The 20323-nt window shown below is 39.1% G+C and overlaps 1 protein-coding gene across 1 annotated transcript; it reads left to right on the forward strand.

Moving 5' to 3' along the window:
• The first annotated feature begins 11862 nt into the window (after positions 1 to 11862).
• On the forward strand, positions 11863 to 17399 carry grk7a (G protein-coupled receptor kinase 7a). The gene is made up of 4 exons (XM_041804009.1): positions 11863 to 12459; positions 13774 to 14229; positions 16492 to 16772; positions 17060 to 17399. Exons 1-4 carry the CDS (start codon positions 11863 to 11865, stop codon positions 17397 to 17399), a joined length of 1674 nt encoding a protein of 557 aa, XP_041659943.1.
• The last annotated feature ends 2924 nt before the right edge of the window (positions 17400 to 20323 follow it).

Raw genomic sequence — 20323 nt, forward strand, 5'->3', positions numbered from 1 at the left:
CCCCAGTGTTATTTTGCATTATTTATTGTGCCTTTCATTTTGTGACTAAGTGTACATTGTACACACTTACATGTTGTCATAATTGTTCACTGCAGTAAGTATTTTCTTAACTACAAGTTTCAAGTTGTGCATCTTATTTAGATTAAATAAATAAATTGAATATAGTTCTGTTGTTTGTTGTGATTTGTAGACTTATTTCTTTTAACTATAGATGTAATTCAAAGTTGTTTCATTTGGTAAGGGATTCAACCAGGAACAAGTCACTGAGAAAAAAGTCAAGATAAAGTAATATCTATGATAAACTAATCAAAAATGAAAGTATTTATTGGGCCATAAATAACTGAGTAACATCTAGATATAGAAATACTTGAAAACTGCAACTCAAAGATAAGTATTTCTGGTTTTATTTTTTGCAGCTTTTGTAGTGCCTTATTGAGTGTGACCCTTTGACAAGTCTCCATTTAATCATCTTAATACTTTTTTTTTTTTTTACCCAAATAATGCTTCTTAAAAAAGGAGGAAGTGCATCAGTTCCAAGAGATTTCATCATGTTATCAGCTTAACCAGGAAACGCTGTTCTTGGTTCTCCCATCAGGCTGTTACCTGACACTGGTGGACAAAGTTTCACCCTTATGCTTCCCAGTTACAGAAGCGTCTTTGCCAATCCGCTTTTGATTTTAAGACTTTTTCCTTCAAACAGATTGTAGTTAGACCATGAGGATTCTATTTACATTAAATTCAGTTTACTCAGATTACTAGTCATGTAAGTTCTGTATGCTTTTTCATAGTTCTTTAAATAAACAGCTATCCATAAGATACAAGTAAAGGGTAGCCCTGCAGTCCTGATCTCAGTATTTTATCAAGTGTATTTCAGTTCCAAGGACTCACAGTGCACTTCTTGACCTGCTAGAAAGTACTAATTCATTCAGCCCGAATGCCTTTTGTTTTGATTACAAATATTGGTTTCTATGATTGTCAGTCATATCCACTGATTTGTCATAAGCATCAGTCAGTGTAAAATCATTATCTTGATTCCCTAAAAAGCACATTTAATATATGCTTGCGTTACGAGTGCAGTGCACAAAGAAAACAGTCCCCTAGGGGGCACAATCTGCTGGTTGTTTTAAGTCCCAAGTCATTCTAAAATCAGCAGCTCTCTTTCTCACTCCTTGTGTGCCTTGCTCTGCTTCATAATGGCAAGCTTTAACAATCAGCAGACATAATGCAAGTCTTCAAAAATATCAACCTAGTCCAGCTGCCTTTAGATTAAACTCTGGAGGCCAATCTTAAAAGTCGAACTAAATAAAAGTCTTACTGTGAGTTTCATATTTTGAAATGTGGGTAATTATTTGTGGTAAGACACAAAAACTGAACTGAAGTTTCCCTGGATACTTAGCAGATTTGGTAACTGAGATGAACTTGTAACTGAGTCGTTTCACTTGCCAGAAAACTGAGCTTGAGACAGTTTGAGCAGGGATTAGCCAGAGGTGAGTCGCAGCCACCTGCGCCACTGGCCTGCACTAACTTCTTAAAGTTGTAGTTCACCTCAGATACAGACAGAATGCTGCACTTCAGATGCTATTATTTCTCTGAAGTCTTCCTTGTTAGAGCATGGGGAAATAGCAGAATCCTTCCACATGGGTGCATGTATGTCCAGAGCCATCCTCTAGCCATCTTCAGTTGTCTCTTGCTACATTAAAGCTTTCAAATCTGCTACCACTAACTCTTCTGGTCTCTGACTATCCAGGCCTGCTGAATCAAGAGTTCCTGGTGGGTTACTGTTCTTTCTCAGTTTGAACACTTTCTTCTGCAGCATTTTAGACAGCAGACTGGCACCATAAAAGACCACAAATCTCTTCTGAATTTTGGGTCATGATTTAAATAATTATGGATGGGGCCCTAAATCAGATATTCTTGGAAAACCCTCACAACATGTTTGGGTTTTATGCGGTTTTATGTGGGAGCCTTATCCGCTATCTGATCCAACTCTCAGCCAGATGGTAATCTGATGATAAGCTCATGTCCTCAGTTCACGTGAGCGTCTAGAGCATATGACCTCAGTTCTGATAAAACATCTACCTAGTAAACCGCTGACTTTTGTTCCACTAAAAAACGTACTCACAATCCAGTTTCCAATCAGGAGGGTTAATCGCTCCAATCACAGCCTTGTAGCTGCGCCACTCCTCTACAGAGTGAGGGTTAGAGTGCTCCAGACTCCCTCTGAGGTCACCAGGTTGAGCCCTCTTCAGCGCCTGACCTGCTTTCCTCTAAAGGTGCAAACAACAGTCAGTATTCCCCTTTAAGAGAATAAGCAACCGGGGTACCTCTTCATCTGACAATGAACTCCACCCCTGGGTGCTTCCTCTGTATAACTGCCACCAAGTCCACTAAGGCCTTATGGCCTTGGCTAGCCTTTCCTCTTTAAACCCTACTGTCAGCCTTTAAGTTGACTGGGGTGAAACAAGGTTGAGGCTCCCTGTTACACTGCATACCTTTGACCACCTTAGTTCTGAATTTTCTTGATCACAAATATGAACTCCATCCACAGTCACTGTGGAGCATAGTCTTTTCTACTTAGTTGTCTTGCTGTCAGTATTTTTTTTTTAAAGCAAAAAATGGTGTGTGCTGTACAGGAGGTATTCAGTGCTCCTGTGCAGTGTTGGCATGCGTAGTATCTTTTTATGTGGTTTATTGGTATTCCATTATTTACTCTGCTTATCCTCAGAGAGTCCTCAAGAGCTTGGGCTGATTGAACCTGACATTGAGTGATAAGTTGATGCACCCTTGACAGATCTGACAGACAGGGTCATGGTAAGTTGAACACTAACCTTCGAGTTTAACTTACCTCTGTGAATTTGTACTGTGGGGTAGGCCTAAGCAATAACATTTGAAGTATGAGTCATATCTCAATAAGATATGTTCCTTACTAACCAGGATTTACCTACATATTTTTGAAGTAGTAAAGCTGGTTATTTGCTCTTTATTTGTCTGCACTCGAGATCAGTGAGCTTTTCTAAAATATATTTTTATTTACTTATTTATAAAGCCCATCTATTAAGGTCACAGGCAGTGTTTTAAAAGTACAACTCATATGTTTACTAAAAATGTTTCTTACATTAACTTAGCTTGAATGAGCCAGTTACAGAGTGGTAAAGCTACAGATTTGTTCATATTCATGCATCATCTAATTTTATCCTAGCATCTACAGTGCTTATAAAAAGTGTTCACCCTCCTGGCTAGTTTGCCCTTTAGATCAATCATGGTCAATATAATTTGGCTTTTTTGACCAAATAACAAACCCAAAAATCTTTTTTGATGTCAAAGTAAATAGAGATTTCTTTATGGTAATGTCAACTAAATTCAAAATATGCAAGGGAAAGTGACTACATAAATATTCATCCCCTTTAAAATTACTGACCCAATTCAACAGAGGTCCAGCCAATTGGTGCTAGTAGTCTCATAGTTAGAGAAACTGGGATCACTTGAGTGCAGTGAATGTGTCTGAAGTGATTGTAGTATAAAGACACACGTATCTGGAAGGTCCAGTCACTGGTTAGTCACCACAAGAAACTCAGAGAAAAGGTTATTGAACTGTATTAGTCAGAATTGATACCAAAAAATCTCTACATCCCACAGAGTTTAGTTAAATCCATCATCAAGAAATGGAATGAATATTGCACGTATAGATTTGCCTCGCAATGACCGTGCAAGAAGGAGATAAGTGACAAAAGCCACCGAGACACCTATGACTCTGAGGGAGTTGAGATGGGGGAGACTCACACCAGCTGTTTCAGGGGTTCTTCACCAGTCTAAGCTTTATGGGAGTGTGGCAAAGAGAAAGCCATTGTTGAAGAAAACTCGTGTCAAGAATCTCATCTAGAGTTCACCAAAAGGCATGTAGGAGACTCCATGGTCAAATGGAAGAAAGTTCTTTGGTCTGATGAGGCTAAAATGGTGCTTTCTGGCCATCAGATAAGATTTTATGTTTGGCAGACATCAAACACTGCACATCATGCACCACAAACACACTATCCCTACTCTGAAGCATGAAGGTGGCAGCATCATGCCGTGGGGATGCTTCTTGGCACTCAGCCCTGGAAGGCTTGTAAAGGTAAAGGGTAAAATGAATGCTGCAAAATATAGGAAATCCTGGAGGGCAATCTTATTCAGTCTGCAAAGAAACCACAGCTTGGGGCAAGTTATATTTTCCTGTAACAAAAAGAAAATACTACACAGAAATGGTTTAAATACATTGTGGTGAATGTTCTGGAGTGGTTGAGTCAAAGCCCAGACCTCAGTCCAACAGAGAATTTGTGGCTGTTAATGCCAGATCCCTGTGCAACCTGACAGAGCTTGAGCAGTTTTGCAAAGAAGAATGAAGTAAAATTGCAATGTCCAGATGTGTAAGCCTGATTGAGACATAGCCGCACATGTATATTTATGCAGTTACTTATTTTACATTACATATTTTATTTCAATGACATTACTTTGTTGAAATCTGTTTTCACTTTGACATCAGAGAGTTTTTACTAATTTTTTTTTTTTTTTAAGCCAAATTACAGTGCCATGAAAAAGTTTTTGCCTCCTTTCTGATTCTGGATTTTTATACATATTTATCACACTTAAATATTTTGGATCATCAAACCAATTTTAATATCTCACAAAGACAACTCAAGTAAATACAAAATGCAGTTTCTGAATTCTGATTTTATATATTAAGGGGGGAGAAATCCAAACCTATCTGGCCCTGTGTGAAAAAGTAATTGACCCCTGAACTTAATAACTTGTTGTGCCATCCTTGGCAGCAATAACTGAAATCAAGCATTTGTGATAACTGGTGATGAGTCTTTCGCATCGCTGTGGAGGAATTTTGGCCCACTCTTCTGTACAGAATTGTTTTAACTCAGCCATATTGGAGGGTTTGAAAGCATGAACTGCCCATTTGAGGTCACACCACCGCATCTCAATTGGATTTAAGTCTGGACTTTGACTTGGCCACTCCAAAACCTTCATTTTGTATGTTTTGAGCCATTCAGAGGTGGACTTGCTGGTATATTTCTGTCATTGTCCTGCTGCATAACCCAAGAGCGCTTGAGCTTGAGGGCATGAACTGATGGCCAGACGTTCGTCTTCAGGATTTTCTGGTAGACAGCAGAATTCATTGTTCCATCAACCACAGCAAGTGGTCCAGGTCCTGAAGCAGCAAAGCAGCCCCAGACCATCACACTGACACCACCATGTTTGACTGTTGGCACGATGTTCTTTTTATCAAATGCTGTGTTATTTTTACGCCAGCTGTAACGGGCCACACACCTTCCAAAAAGTTCAACTTTTGTCTCGTCAGCCCATAGAATATTTCTCTAAAAGTCTTGGGGATAATCAAGATATTTCTTGGAAAATGTGAGACGAGTCTTTGTGCTCTTTTTTTGTCAGCAGTGGTTTTGGCCTTGGAACTCTCTCGTGAAGCCATTTTTGCCCATTGTCTTTCTTATGGTTGAGTCATGAACTCTGACCTGAACTGTGGCCAGTGAGGCCTGCAGGTCTTTGTCTGTGGTTCTGGGTTCTTTTGGACCTCCTGGATGAGTCATCGTTGCACTCTTGGAGCCATTTTGGTTGGCCGACCACTCTTGGGAGGGTTCACCACTGTTCCCAGTTTTCTCCATTTGTGGATAATGGCTCTGACCGTGGTTCGCTGGAGCCCTAAAGCCTTGGAAATGGCTTTGTAACCTTTTCCAGACTGACAGATTTCACTCACTTTGTTTCTCATCTGTTCTTGAATTTCTTTGGATCGTGGCGTGATGCGTTTCTTTTTGAGATCTTGTAGCCTACTTCATTTTGTCTGATAGCTTCTATTATAAGTGATTTCTTGATTCAACAAACCTGGCAGTAATCAGGCCTGGGTGTGGCCAGTGAAACTGAACTCAGCTTTCCAAGAACTGTGGTTAATCACAGTCAACTCATGATTTAACAAGGGGGGCAATTAATTTTCACATCAGGCCAGATAGGTCTGGATGTTTTTCCCCTTAATGAATAAAATCATCATTTAGAAACTGCATTTTGCATTTACTTGGGTTGTCTTTGTGAGATATTAAAATTGGTTTGATGATCTGAAACATTTAAGTGGGATAAATATGCAAAAAAAATCATGAATTAGAAAGTTGGCAAATACTTTTTCACTGCACTGTATATTGTCCATGGGTGATTTACAAAATAAATAAGAGCGTAAAACATCCAAGGGGTTAAATACTTTTTATAGGCCCTCTAGAAAGAGCCATTTATGTTTAATCTATCTAAATGTTTATAATATATAACTATTTATTACTAGTGTTTGTCGAAAAAGGCATAATATGAGGAATTTAACAATAATACTATATGAAATTGCAACTGCAATAATGTATTGATACAAAATTGTTATGGTTCATGCCTGCTGCTATGTTGGGGACCTGAACATTTAATATATTCCAATTTTTCCCTATTGAAGCCCCACTGTTACACTGGGAATATTCCAGCCTCTTGAGAGCTTGAGAGTCCATAAGAGGATGGAGTCGGACCACGTAAGACCACGTAGAAGACCATAGTGAGAATAGGATGAGAATGCTCTGCTCCTCTTAACCTTTCCTTCTTCTTGAGGCGAGGCTAATCCTTCCAAGGTTACAGCAGTAGGGCGTTCAAAGATCAAACATCTTATTAAGAAGAGATCAAGCATTTGAAACTGAAGAGGAATTTCTGCCATTCTTGCATCCCTGTCATTTCTTTAATAATTACTTGATTTCCTTGGACACCACTTTAACAGTTATTCCTATTTTTGCATTTTTAAGTTTGGTATTTATATAGAAATGTTACCACATGTACAGGATTGTTAACACCATTAATGACATGTGTCTATCTCAGCAGGAATGCATGATAAAACAAATGGGCAACCCATACATTTGGCTTCGGCTTAGCTCTTTTTGCCTTCCCTGACCTACTGAAAGATGCAACTGGTAGTCTCTTTTCATCCACTCAGGAGGCTTAAGTTCTTACTGACACTATGATCCATTTACAACATGACTGACATTTGACATATTTGATATTTATAGCTGGCATTTTTAACTGGGAAATGTGTCTTTCTTAAAAAAAAAAATAAACAAAAATCATGGTTTGGTGAAAAACTAAATTGCTTTTATCCCCCGACTGTGGGACAAATTCAAACACTGGATTCTCTGTGTGACTGATCCGCTGGCTTTATGGGTCTGGAGGTCTGTGAGAAAGCAAAGCTCTTGATCTTTTGCAGGGCACTGGGAGCTTGAGACCATTTGAGAAAGGATTAGCTAATATTATCTGAGGTTTATCTTACTGAATTAGCAAACATCACCATGGCTGTGTATTGAAGGTCGCTACTAAAGCAGTAAAGAAAAGAAAATGCCATTTGGCATACATCAAGGATGAAACTGAATGTTTGATAATGAAATAAAATGTTAAACTAAGACATATTTTTAATGCTGTAGTAGTGCCTATGTTAAGGCAACCTAACTCCAGAACTGTAATACACTGACACTTGAGATTAACATAGGGAGCTATTAAACTATTAAGCTTCATTAAAAAAATACCTTTGTTTACCTAAAATCTTTTGGCTTTCTCTTGAGTGTGTAGTGTAAGGTATCGAGTGTATCCTCATAATGACCTCCTGTCACATGATTGAGGTCACCTCAGGCTTTTTATTAACCACCTGGTGAAAAGAAGCTCTAGTGATATCTGATCCTCTGAGTCTTTGCACTGTTGACTTCTGATTTTGACAGCCACCACATCACTGTTACCTGGAATCATCACCTTGTAGTTTTCAAGATATTGATATATAATATATATATGATATATAATAATAATATTGTACATTCAAACTTCACATATTTGTTTATTTCCAATTGGTTAAAGTTCAGCTCTGCATATATTCTTTTATATCTGACAATGTTTCTGCTGGAATATAGTGCATTAGTTAAAAAAAACATGGACTCATTTGGAATAAATGTTTTTAAAAAACATTCAGCGAAAATCACCAACCACTAAGAATGATTTAATTTTACAAATGTCCTGTAGATGTCTAGATTGCAACTCTCACTTGTAGTTTTGAATTTAGCAACCAGTTGAATGGTTAACTGGGTAACGGTTAAAAATGGGTTTCTGTTATTTATGTTCTTCGGTGGTATTATAGAAACATGCCAAGTAGAAAGATGGTGGACTTCACAGAGGTCACCCTCCCTGTGTCAGAATGAAAGTGTATTCTTAGTTGATAAAGACAAAACAATTTTATATATTCAGGTGATTTAAAACAGATTTGACCAAAGTTGAAAGTAACTAATTTACTCAAATTACTGTTACTGAGTAGGTTTTTTGGGTACTTGTACATGAGTGAAGCTATCTGAGTTAGAGTCCCCACCTGTGACTTCAGGTGTTCCAAAAGGATCTGTAGTGCATATTGTATAAATGACTCATTGAATCATTTGGAGGTTAACTCTGCTTTCTTCTTTGCAGAGAGACCCACCTTACCAGATCTTTTAGAGTTACTGCAGCTCTGTCAACTTTAAAAGTGTAGTTTAAACATGAAGTATGATTCAATATAGATTAAACTCTATATGGGTAGAGAGAGAGTACTTTCTCTCAGACATCAGCAGTCTAGTGTTTGTGCTCCTTGGCAAATCTGAGTCGTCTCTGGATGTTTGCAGGTCTTAATAATGGCTGCTGTTCTTCCCTTTAAGCCTTGTTTCCTCAGTCATCTACTTATGGCCATTCTGGAGACTTTCTCAGACTCTGATCTAGAAGCATTCATCTCTGCCTGAAGATCGGCAGTGGTCTTTCTTCTGTTCCTAGTTTTAAAACCTTGAGGTGTTTAACATCTGCTTCGGTTAACTTTTGCTTTCTGCCGCTTTTTTGGCACATTTCATAAGTACCAGTCTCGGCAATAGGAAACTTGACCACACTGTGAGAACTCTTTCTGTCTTTCCCTTTTAGTCTCAGAGACCATCCAGCATCATGAAGTGCTTTAATGTGGACTCTTTTCGGTGAGCTTTCCACGTTATGTACAGGAATGAGGAAATTCAAACTGAATTCACCTTTTTATACCAAAATTTGAGCCAGCTCACCGGGCTTCTCTGAGAAGTCAGAAATTAATCAAACATTACATTCAACCACTAAAACTCATTTGTCTGTTCAGGAATGACAGTAATTCAGAACCAGAAGAATCAGAATCATTTTATTGTCATTGTACAATGCAACTTTTTTTTTGCAGTTCTATTCAGTGCTCGAGCAGTTTCTCATTAAATATTGAAACTGCTCTGGGATATGTGCTGTTCTTCAGTCTGTTAGTTTTGGTTCTTATTGTCCTGAACCGTCTTCCTGAGGGTAGCAGTTGGAACAGGTGATGTGCTGGGTGGGATGAGTCGTGTTTGTCGTGTTGTCTGCATACTTCACGATGGAGTTGCCTGGGTGGGTGGGGGTGTAGTCATGTGTATAGAGAGCGTAAAGCAGGGGGCTCAGTACACATCCTTGTGGGGAGCCGGTGTTGAGGCTGAGTGCTGTGCAGAGTTGGGGCCCTTCTCTGATTATCTGTGGTCAGTCGCTGAGGAAGTCCTTTATCCAGAGGTAGTTGGAGTTTGGGAGGCCCAGGTTGTTTAGTTTCGATACCAGTCTGCTTGGGATGATTGTGTTAAATGCCGAGCTAAAGTCAATGAAAAGAAGCCTGGCATAACTGTTTTTTTGTTCTAAGTGGGTCAGGGTGGTGTGGAGGGTTATGGCTATGGCGTCCTCTGTTGATCTGTTTTCCCTAAATGCGAACTGGTGAGGGTCAAATGTGGGTGGAAGTCCTTGGATGATATGGCTTCTGATCAGTTTCTCGAAGCATTTCATTATGACTGGAGTCAGAGCAATTGGCTGGAAGTCATTTAGGCTGCTGATGGGGGGCTTTTCTGGGACAGGGATGATAGTTGAGGACTTAAGGCAGGGTGGTACGGTGGCCTGATGATAATAATAATAATAAATAACTATAATTTGACATCTTAGTCAAGAAACAATCATGTGCTTTACTATTTGTTCTGTTTTCTTGTAAAACAGGAAATTTTGAAAACTCATGGATAACAATAATAATTATATTTAAGCATTTAAAATATCATCTCAGTTTAAGAGCTTCTACATATGGGTGTATTAACCATTACAGAATCAGAAAATGATTTTGGTAATTGCGATGCTGTTAATTTGGGGCAGCTGTGGCATAAACCTTACATTAGGCGGTGGTCTAATAAATTTGTTGAGCCCTGCATTTCATTTTAATCAGGTTTGTTAAACTAAATATATAGAAGCCCATTTCTGCAACTTAAAAAAGAAAAAAAATGGCAGTTAGGCAATTAAAAAAAAAGAATCCTAAGTCATGATTATGGGATTAAAAGTCGAAATTATGGGATAAAAGGTCATGATAATAACTTTTTATCTCGTAATTTTTATCTCATAATTTCTACTACTTTATCTCATAATTATTACTTTTTATCTCAGTTTTTATCTCATAATTATGACTTTTTATCGCAAAATTTCACATTTTTTATCTCATGATTATGACTTTTTATCTCAAATTTTAACTAATAATTTTGACTTTTTATCTTATAATTATCTCTTTTTATCTCAAAATTATACCTTTTTAGCTCATAATTTTAATCTCATAATTTTGACCTTTTTATCTCATAGTTATACCTTTTTATCTCATAATTTTTATCTCATAATTTTGACTTTGTATCTCATAATTATTACTTTTTATATCATATTTTTGACTTTTTATCTTATAATTACTACTTTTAATTTCATAATTTTTATCTCATGATTTCAACTTTTTATGTCATAATTATGATTTAGGATTAAGTTTTTGGAAGAATTGCCTAACTTTCACATTTTTTCTTTTTAATTTGTCAGAAATGGGCTTCCGTATTAATGTGTCTATGCTGAATACAACACACTGCACCTTTAAAATGTTTGCACATAAATACTGTACTATATAACTGTATTTCAAGCAGAGTTTTCCAAATGTGCATAAATCCAACAGTTAAAGTCTTACGGGATATTTACTTGCTTTATAGCAAGGTCAGGTAAATAATTTGGTATAAAACAAATCAGAGATTTGGTGTCTTTGCATTGCTGGCCCCTGATGAAAGTAAATTATGAAAGAGCAGAGGCCAAAAACGAAGCAGACAGATTAAGAGTAAGCTCTCTAAAGTTCCTTCTACTTTAAGACAGGGAGGAGGATAGAGAAGTAGACAAGGATGGGGAGATATTCTGACATTTGGCAGGGCCATTGATGGTTTCAATAAAAATATTTCACACTCAAAGCTCAAAATAATATTAATATGCTTCAAAATTATATCTAATTATGAAACAGATTCTCACATTATTCATCAAAAGATACAAACGGAGTGTATTAATTCTTGCAAATGTTGCACTGCTCCTTTCTTCTTCTTCTTGTGTCCCACCGTTACATTCATGGTCCACAGAAGCCACAGAGCCACAGTTGGAGACTACTGAACACCAAGAGCAAATATAGAGGGCTACAAAGCCTCTTAGGACATAGCCCTCTTACGATTCCCTTTCCGTGCACAGCATCCTCGAATAGACCACACAAAGATCCTTAAGCCAAAATCCCTCCCTGGTATTTAATTCTAAATGAGTAATTACTGGGTGTGTCAGTGTGTCTTCGGATTCCAGGTAGGCTGGGAGAAGGAGCTCATTTACTGGCTGGCTTTGGAGCGAATCGCACTCTCACACTGATCCATTCTGAGAGCCGCTGTGTTGTAAGAGGGCCGCCGAAGAACCCAGTCACTTAGGGGGGACAGACCACATACAGCCGCCAAGATGTGTGACATGGGGGGACTGGATAACCTGGTGGCCAACACGGCCTACCTAAAAGCCCAGGGTGGTGATGACAAGGAGATGAAAAAGCGCCGTCGGAGCTTGTCTCTCCCCAAACCTGAGCAATGTGCCGCAGTACGGGCCTCCCTCGACAAGGACTTTACGTCGGTTTGTGAAAGGCAGCCTATTGGCAAAAAGTTTTTCCGCAACTTCCTGGCGAGCAACAATGATTACAAGCTGGCTGCTGAGTTTCTGGATGAGCTCTATGATTGGGATCTGGCTGAAGGTGCAGCAAAAGACAAGGCCCGTACAAACATCATCAACAAGTTCTGCAAGGCCGACTCCAAAAATTTCCTGTCCTTTCTCAGCGGGGAGCCTGCTGAAAAATGCAAGGCGGTGACAGATGCCACCTTTGAGGAAGTGATGAAAACCAAAGTCCAGGAGGGCGTACGAAATTATCTCAAAGACAAACCCTTCACAGAATACCAGGCCAGTCCCTTTTTTGACAAATTCCTCCAGTGGAAAGAGTATGAGAGGCAGCCCATCACCGATAAATACTTCTATGAGTTTAGAACTCTGGGAAAAGGAGGCTTTGGAGAGGTAAGCATGCATCTTCAGTTTTCAACCTCTGCTGAAATATGGCAGGCCAAAAAACTCACTAAGGCCACTCAAATATGCTTCTTTTTAAATAATTGACAAAAAAATACAATCCACAGCTACTGTGGTTGTTAAGATAGTGCTACTGGAGATCATGACAGCACATTGTCAGGATATATTTGCTTTAAAGCATAAGAGAGGATTGTCTTAGACAAGAGATCATTCCTTGCATAACCACGAGGATTTACCTTGACTTAAGGTGACTATGAAGTTATGTAGCAAACCTTTAACAAATCAGGAAATCATCTTATGTGCTGCTATATAAGCTCTACAAAGCAACAAAGCTGAAGACATTTTTTCGCTATCTCAAGTTGATACGATTCTTTATGACCATCATTGTCTCCCCGAGATCAAGCTTCCAGTGCACACCTGAGTATGACAGTAGAGCATGTCCAAAAATAACATTTAAGTTGAAATTGATGGTTTTAGGATGTCTGAAACATGTGCAAACAAGTTTAAAAAGAGCAACATCCATTGTTATGATCATAAGTGTAACCTTTCAGGTTGGAAGATGAGATCTGTCATACTAAAATCATGATCTTGCCATTGGTTTGGCTGATAGTGTTAAAAGTAAAGGGGACCTACATATGACCCTTGAGAGACACCATAACAGTGCTGTAGCTTTTAGGAGGAAGCTACTACTAGATTCAGGACATCAACAGAGATGAATTGACCCAAAGTTAAACAGGAAGTGATTAAGGAGTAAAAATTACTCACAGTAAGGTTTGGATTTTCATATCAATTTACACAGAGCTCAAAAATACGGTTTGTGAACTTTTTATTTCAAAGTGATCAACCTCAACTGCAAACGTAGCTTTATGAAACGTTTAATGCCCTAGATGCCCTAGGGATTTTATACTTCTATCAGATATAAGAGAAACTGAAAAAGTCAGGACAATCCCTCTGTCCTAATCTGATTTTTTTTCTAATATATTAAGAGTGCAAATACAAACTTTCAGTGTATAATGGCAACACCCCTTTTCAGCAGCACTGATTTTAAAAGATCTATGTGTTCTGAAGCATACTTTGATCCAAATCGAACTTTAAAATATAGGTAGAGTAAAATCTAGACTTCAGTCAGTCTGATGTTGATGTTTCATTGCTAATCTGCTGTCTAGAGGCCTACATGTCACTATAATAGCAGTAGCTCATGTAGGGAGACTACAAAGAATGGGTTTTAAATAGTATTGGAGAATTTTTAAAACATTTTCAACACAAAGAGATTCTTTTTTTTAACATAAAATGTCTTTTTTTCAGGTATGCGCTGTTCAAGTAAAGAACACAGGCCAGATGTATGCCTGCAAGAAGTTGTGTAAAAAGCGTCTGAAGAAGAAGGGTGGTGAGAAGATGGCCCTACTGGAGAAGAAGATCTTGGAAAAAGTTAATAGCCTGTTTTTGGTCAACTTGGGATACGCTTATGACACCAAGACCCACCTGTGCCTTGTCATGACCCTGATGAATGGAGGAGATCTCAAGTATCACATTTACAACATAGGCTATGATGGAAAAGGTGTGGACAAGGGCATCGAGATGAAACGTGTCATCCATTACACGGCGCAGATCACTACTGGCATTCTGCATCTGCACGAGATGGATATCGTATACCGTGATATGAAGCCAGAGAACGTGTTGCTGGATAGTCAAGGCCAGTGCCGACTTTCAGATTTGGGTTTGGCCATAGAGATTGCTCCGGGGAAGACTGTGACCCAGATGGTGAGTCCATGAAAAAGTGTCATTCTAGTTGCCTCCTTGGTTTGAAATGTAATTATAACAAAGAATACACCTTACTAGCATTAAGGATGATACTTAAATAAGGTTAGCTATCTGGAGTCAGCATTCAATATCAGAATCACTATATAATTTTACATCATGATCAGATGTCCACCCTCTCTGGTTATTTCATCAATTAAAAGTTAGGAGGAGGCACACACAAAGATCCCCAGCTGGCTCTTTACTGTGATGTTGGTCAGGTGCTCATCTTCATGGTTTCAAAATGTGTATATAAAAAAAAAGATGACAAAAAAAAATAGAGCAGGTCACTGGGTGATCCCTGGTCTTCATCTTCACCCTGTCCACTAAAGAGGAGATTCTGATCCCAGGCTTGTGGACAGGTTGTCAATCTTGGTTGAGTTTTCACTTTAAATCCGGACAGGGATTACTACTTAAAGATCTGTGCAATGGGAGACTCTGAAACCATTATATAACTAAATTGATCCTGTAGCAACAGATTATAGCATGGCCATTTATAGGCCAATGTTTTGTAAGGGACTATGTCTTAGGTCCACTGCTCTTTAAATTAGCAGTCAATAAATAGAAGACAGTTTGTCTTAATAACATGATTTCAGAAATGTTTCTGTAGAAATGTTAAAATTAGACTGTTTGATGATTTATCTGTGGTGAAGTGACTTCCAACAGCACAGCCATGTCATCAATAAGTTTAGTCTTTTTTTACACCACATGGCTGCACAGAGGTTGGAAAGGGTTGAGGTCACAAGTGCTGCTCAGATCAGCTTTAAAATGTATCAGGTACCCACAAATATTTTTCATACATATGCAAATGTATAAACATATGAATTACACTTAGATGAAAGACCCAGGTCGAGCAGGAAAAATGAAAACCTTTGTATGAAATTACCCTGAGCACACCCACTGACCCTATGCATGACCTAAAAATCAGAAGCCGTAGAGAAAAGGGTTTACTTTTCAGGGTTTCTTTTAGACTTACTTGCAGTAGCAAAGAGTAAGCTCTCAGTTCCATGAAAGTCCAGTAAGCTCATTATCCAGTACTCTGATGCTCCTCAGCCAGCCAAAACGACTGGGCTAACCTCCTACAGGCAAGGCTGGCTTTGGTCCCCTAATCCTCTTAGTGGCATTACACAAGTCTGTCCCTGATTAGATTGACAGATCCAGGTAAAAACCTATGTTGAATATATTCAGACATGTTAGCTTGCAAACAAGGTGACTTAAACTGGGCGACAAATGAGATCTGCTCCTTGTTTGAACCGACATCAGATAATTTTGTAACCAGTGTGATTCCACGTTAAAATTTGGCCTCTTTGACCTCAGTGTGCAGCTTCTTTATTCCTAAGGTTGATACACACATTTCAGAGACAGAAGGAAGAGTTACAAAAAGACATGAATGATAGATTTGCATGCATGTTTCCTAAGAATACTTAGTAAGAAATGTTGCATGCAGACATTTTTTGAATCACCTGTATTACAGTTTCTCTAATGATAAGCCTAAGGGGTCGAGCCGCGGTCATTCCTGCTGATGTCTTGCTCAAGAAAGTAAAAGTAAAGTCTTAAATGATTACCAAACTGTCAATCTATGTATCATTTTTTATGATTTTGAAGTCATGATAGTTTAGAATTAATGCAGCCACCCACACATCGCTTCAGCTTTGCTAAAATATGCAAATCATGCTCCTCCTGAACCTTGGCATCACGTTAGTTTGCAGTGCGTTTGAAATGCTGAGAAATCAGAGGCATGCCATGTGTAGTCCGGATGTTACGTCTCTCTGATGGCAACACTAGCTTCCAGAAATGGCCAGCCTTTATATAAGAGCCTGGAAAACTCTGTCAGTGTGTAGACATACATGACTCCTGACAGGTAGTAGGCTTAGCATTAGGATTAAGCTGCTGGTCAAAGAGGGTTGTGAGCGGAGCAGTAGGGAGAGAGTGAGCTGGAGAGCGAAAGGTGAAAGTAACACAGACAGGGACAGAAACTGCTAGAGTACATCTTTAGCAACCAGGACTACTGACCTTCAAGACGCTCTTCGCATCTATAAGACCCTCTTACTCTTTTCTAAGTCTTTTAACTGTTCAGTGACATAAGCCTAATCATTTCCTTACTGTTGTTTTGCTCTGGGGAGCGTGCCATAAATAGAAAACGTTTCCTATAATATAAAATAAAATCATTAAAGCCGTACATGCAGCCTTATATTCAGTCTCCCTCCATTTCTTTTTCTCCTCCAGGCTGGTACTGGAGCGTACATGGCCCCTGAGCTCCTTAATAAAACTCCCTACAGGACATCAGTGGACTGGTGGGCCCTGGGCTGCAGTATCTATGAGATGGTGGCTGGATACACGCCTTTCAAAGGCCCTGAGAGCAAGAAGGAGAAAGTGGAGAAGGAGGAGGTACAGCGCCGTATTCTCAATGAGGAACCCAAGTGGGAGCACAAGTGCTTTGATGCTGCCACCAAAGACATCATCCAGCAGTTCCTCAAGAAGAAAATTGAAGAGCGCCTGGGCATGAAGTAAGAGCTTCCTCTACTCTTTTAAGCTGAAAGGAAGCCACTGGCTTTAAGCTGCTGTATGCTGAAGCATTATGAGTTACTGAGGGCATTTTGAAAAATACTGTGTACATTTAAGTTGATTGGAAGTCGCAAGAAACACTGTCTAATATTATATCTGATATTATATCTGAAATCACTGCCACAGTAATCAGGTGTGACTGAGAAACTTCCATTCCAGCAATCAAAATGTTTGCATGAACTTGTGCTGCCACTTTGCCTTTATTTTATGTATTTATTCTCCCCTTTAGGAACAACATGGAAGATCCCAGGAAGCACGAGTGGTTCAAAACCATCAACTTCCCCCGACTGGAGGCCGGCCTGGTGCCTCCCCCCTGGGTGCCCAAGCCCAACGTCGTCTACGCCAAGGACACCGGTGACATTGCCGAATTCTCCGAGATCAAAGGCATTGAGTTTGATGCCAAGGACGATAAATTCTTCAAGGAGTTTAGCACAGGTGCTGTGGCCATTCAGTGGCAGCAGGAGATGGTTGACACTGGACTGTTCGATGAGCTCAATGATCCTAACAGGAAAGAGGGCGGAGGAGATCCTGATGATGAAAAGAAATCTGGCACGTGTATAATACTGTGAGGGTGTGATGTTCATAGGTTTTAAGGCTTGACAACTTGTTTGCTTTCTTGGTCAGATGCACATTAACACTGATGTAAAGATAAAGGGAGGGAGGTGAGAGGGAGCATCTATGTTGGGATAGATGAACCATTCCCCTCACACTAAGGTGCTCATGGTTTAGAGATCTGCTGCTTTGAGGCAAGGTTCAGGAAAATATTGAGGATGGGATGATGTATTTTAAACATCATCTCTTTGTTTCACAACTTCTCTTGTAAATATGTAATTAATGATGTAGACTCTCAACCATGTTGACTAAATTACTGCTAGGAGTAATTTACAACTTTTTAATGAAGAATCCAGTGTTAGATTAGAAAGATGAAGGCATCTGTGCCGAAAATGGGAATTAATTTATCATGTAAATATCTAAATCTAAACTGTTCAGAATGGATGCCATCATAAGGCCTCACTGTCTTTACAGTAAAGGGGTCTGTTTAGTCATGGAGATAATTCTAGTTTAAACATCTCATGCTGTGATCATAACCAGATCACTGCATATGCAGGCAGTTTCTATCTGCCTGGTGCTTTTATAGCTATAAATGCTAGGCAAAGCAAGTTGCTACTGTATGTATTGTACATAAAAATCTATCTATGCACAGAGAAGAAGGCAAAGATTGAAGTTATTTAAATTTAGTTTTTATTCTAAATAAAATGGAGAATACTGAGCACCTCTTCACTGAGTCCCTCTACTGTTGGTGCTATGAGGCTCTACTTAGTGAGAACTCTGTAGCCCTGGGATGCTGGGAGAGAGATGAGAGCAGAAAGAGCAGCTATTGGCTGCATATGAAGGAGAAACATTTTAGAGGAGTTGGGCCATACATTCCTGTACCAGGAACACATAGGTTGCCCTGTTCACAACCCTGAAACACTGTGAAACTTCAGGGCTCTTTTCTTAGTTTGAGATGAATGAGAGTAACTCAAACTAGCCAGATCCTGAAAAAGGAAAACACCCCACTGCTGTGGTTGTTGAGTGGAGAATAGCGATGTGGGTTAGTGCAGAAGAAAGTCCTTGTTATTTTTGTTTACTTGTCTCAGGGTAATTAATTGCTTAAGTTTTTGGATGTTGGGCAGAGTTGAGTTTTTACAGTTAATGTTAATATGATATAAATATATATATATGACACATCTACTTGTAAATAAAACATGAGAGGAAGTGCTACTGTAGAAATGGCAGTTGTAAAGCAGAAATTTCCTTGACTGTTGAATCATTTGAATAAATTAAAATATGTCTTTTAAAAACTGTGTCACTGCTGTGATTATTAAATGTGATGACTTTGTCTCAGTGCCTTTCTTTAGTTCTTGAGCTTGTCTACCACCAGTGTCAGAGAATTGTGCAATGTTACGGATGTTCTCTGGACTAAATATAACTACAGAGAAAGTGCTGCTGAGGACTGTGGAGTAAAACCTAAAAATATCAGCTGCATTAATCCTTCCAAGGATGCTGACTACAGCCAGGCTGTGCTCCAGGCTGCCACAAATTGGCAAGTTCAACTCTTAGCTGATAAGGCGATAACCAGTGTTATCCTTGCGCCTTCTTTGCTTAAATCAGCTTCAAATCCCCCTCCAGGTTTTGAAGCAACTCAATGTTACAGCAAAGTGGCAGGTTAAAACATGAAAGAGCAGCAATGGTAAGCTGAAGAGCCTTGTTTACACACCTTTTTACATGTTTATCTCTCAGCAGCTATGCTGTGTGAATTATACAAGTACAATAATAATTATTATTTAAAAAAAAAAAAGCCTTTTGATTTATCGAAAGTGAAATCTCTACTGATACACTTTAGGTGTAAATTTAAGCCAGATCATCCAGAAATTTAATTAATTTTAGTTTGAATGATTTCTGACATTTTCTAACCCTGACTAACATAAAGATGAAAGTGTCTGTTTTGTATGATCTTTTGTCTCCAACAGCACTTGTTTACAGCCGTGAAACCCAAGGACAGTAAGAGTTTAGAAGGTGGATTCGTCTCCAGCTAAACCCTGAGAGATTATCTGACATACAGCAGGACTTGGGGACAGGCGACTTGCTGACAGTGAAGGACAGAACTGCTGCTACCCCAGGGCATTGTGGGAGCTGGTAGATGTTGGTGAGTGGCCATTAGAGCTGACAGGTATGATCATACAACTTTTGTCTTTCGAGCATAGTAACAGTTAAATTCTTGTACATAAAATCCTGCAGCTGCCTCAGTAAAGATCCTAATAATCAGAGATAGAACCAGACTTACAGGCAGGTAGACTTGGTGCAACATACTTGGCACAAACCTTCATGATCTTTTACCTGGGTCATTGGGAAGCCAAAAGCTTCGCTTTAGGCTTAAACGGGTGGTTTTAAACGATTAGAAATAGAACAAGGATCCACAGCAGCAACCCTCTAAGCTCATTTCCCGGTAGCTTTCAACCGATGTTATGCAAACCGTTGGCACATTTAATCGTGGATTTGTTGACATGGATTTGTCTGGTTAGAAAAACCTCAAGATGAAGACGCAGGGGCTGTAAAATGCCACACTGACCTCCTCAGGCCTTGTGGCAACATTGTGTCTGAACCACACTATTAATAAAATCTGTCTGTCTTGTTTTTGGCGCCCTCGAGTGGCTGCAGATATGTGCTATAATGATGGCAAGCATGAGATTGAGATGAGAGTTCATCCATGACAATCTCTCTGACATGGCACAGACTGTTTCTCTCTGTGTCAGCTGAGATAAAACATGTAGCCCTTAATTATAACTTTTGTGAAAATTTTATTGTAATTTGTGGCATAGTTGTAATCGTAATTTTTATGTAATTTCACTTTATGCATTTCTATGCATTTAAAACTAATTTTAGACGTTTTTAAAGCAGATTATGAAGTGGATATATCAGATTTCTATTACCATTTCGAGAAACAAGGGAG

This window comes from Cheilinus undulatus, linkage group 13 (genome assembly GCF_018320785.1).
Source record: "Cheilinus undulatus linkage group 13, ASM1832078v1, whole genome shotgun sequence".
Classification (NCBI taxonomy): domain Eukaryota; kingdom Metazoa; phylum Chordata; class Actinopteri; order Labriformes; family Labridae; genus Cheilinus; species Cheilinus undulatus.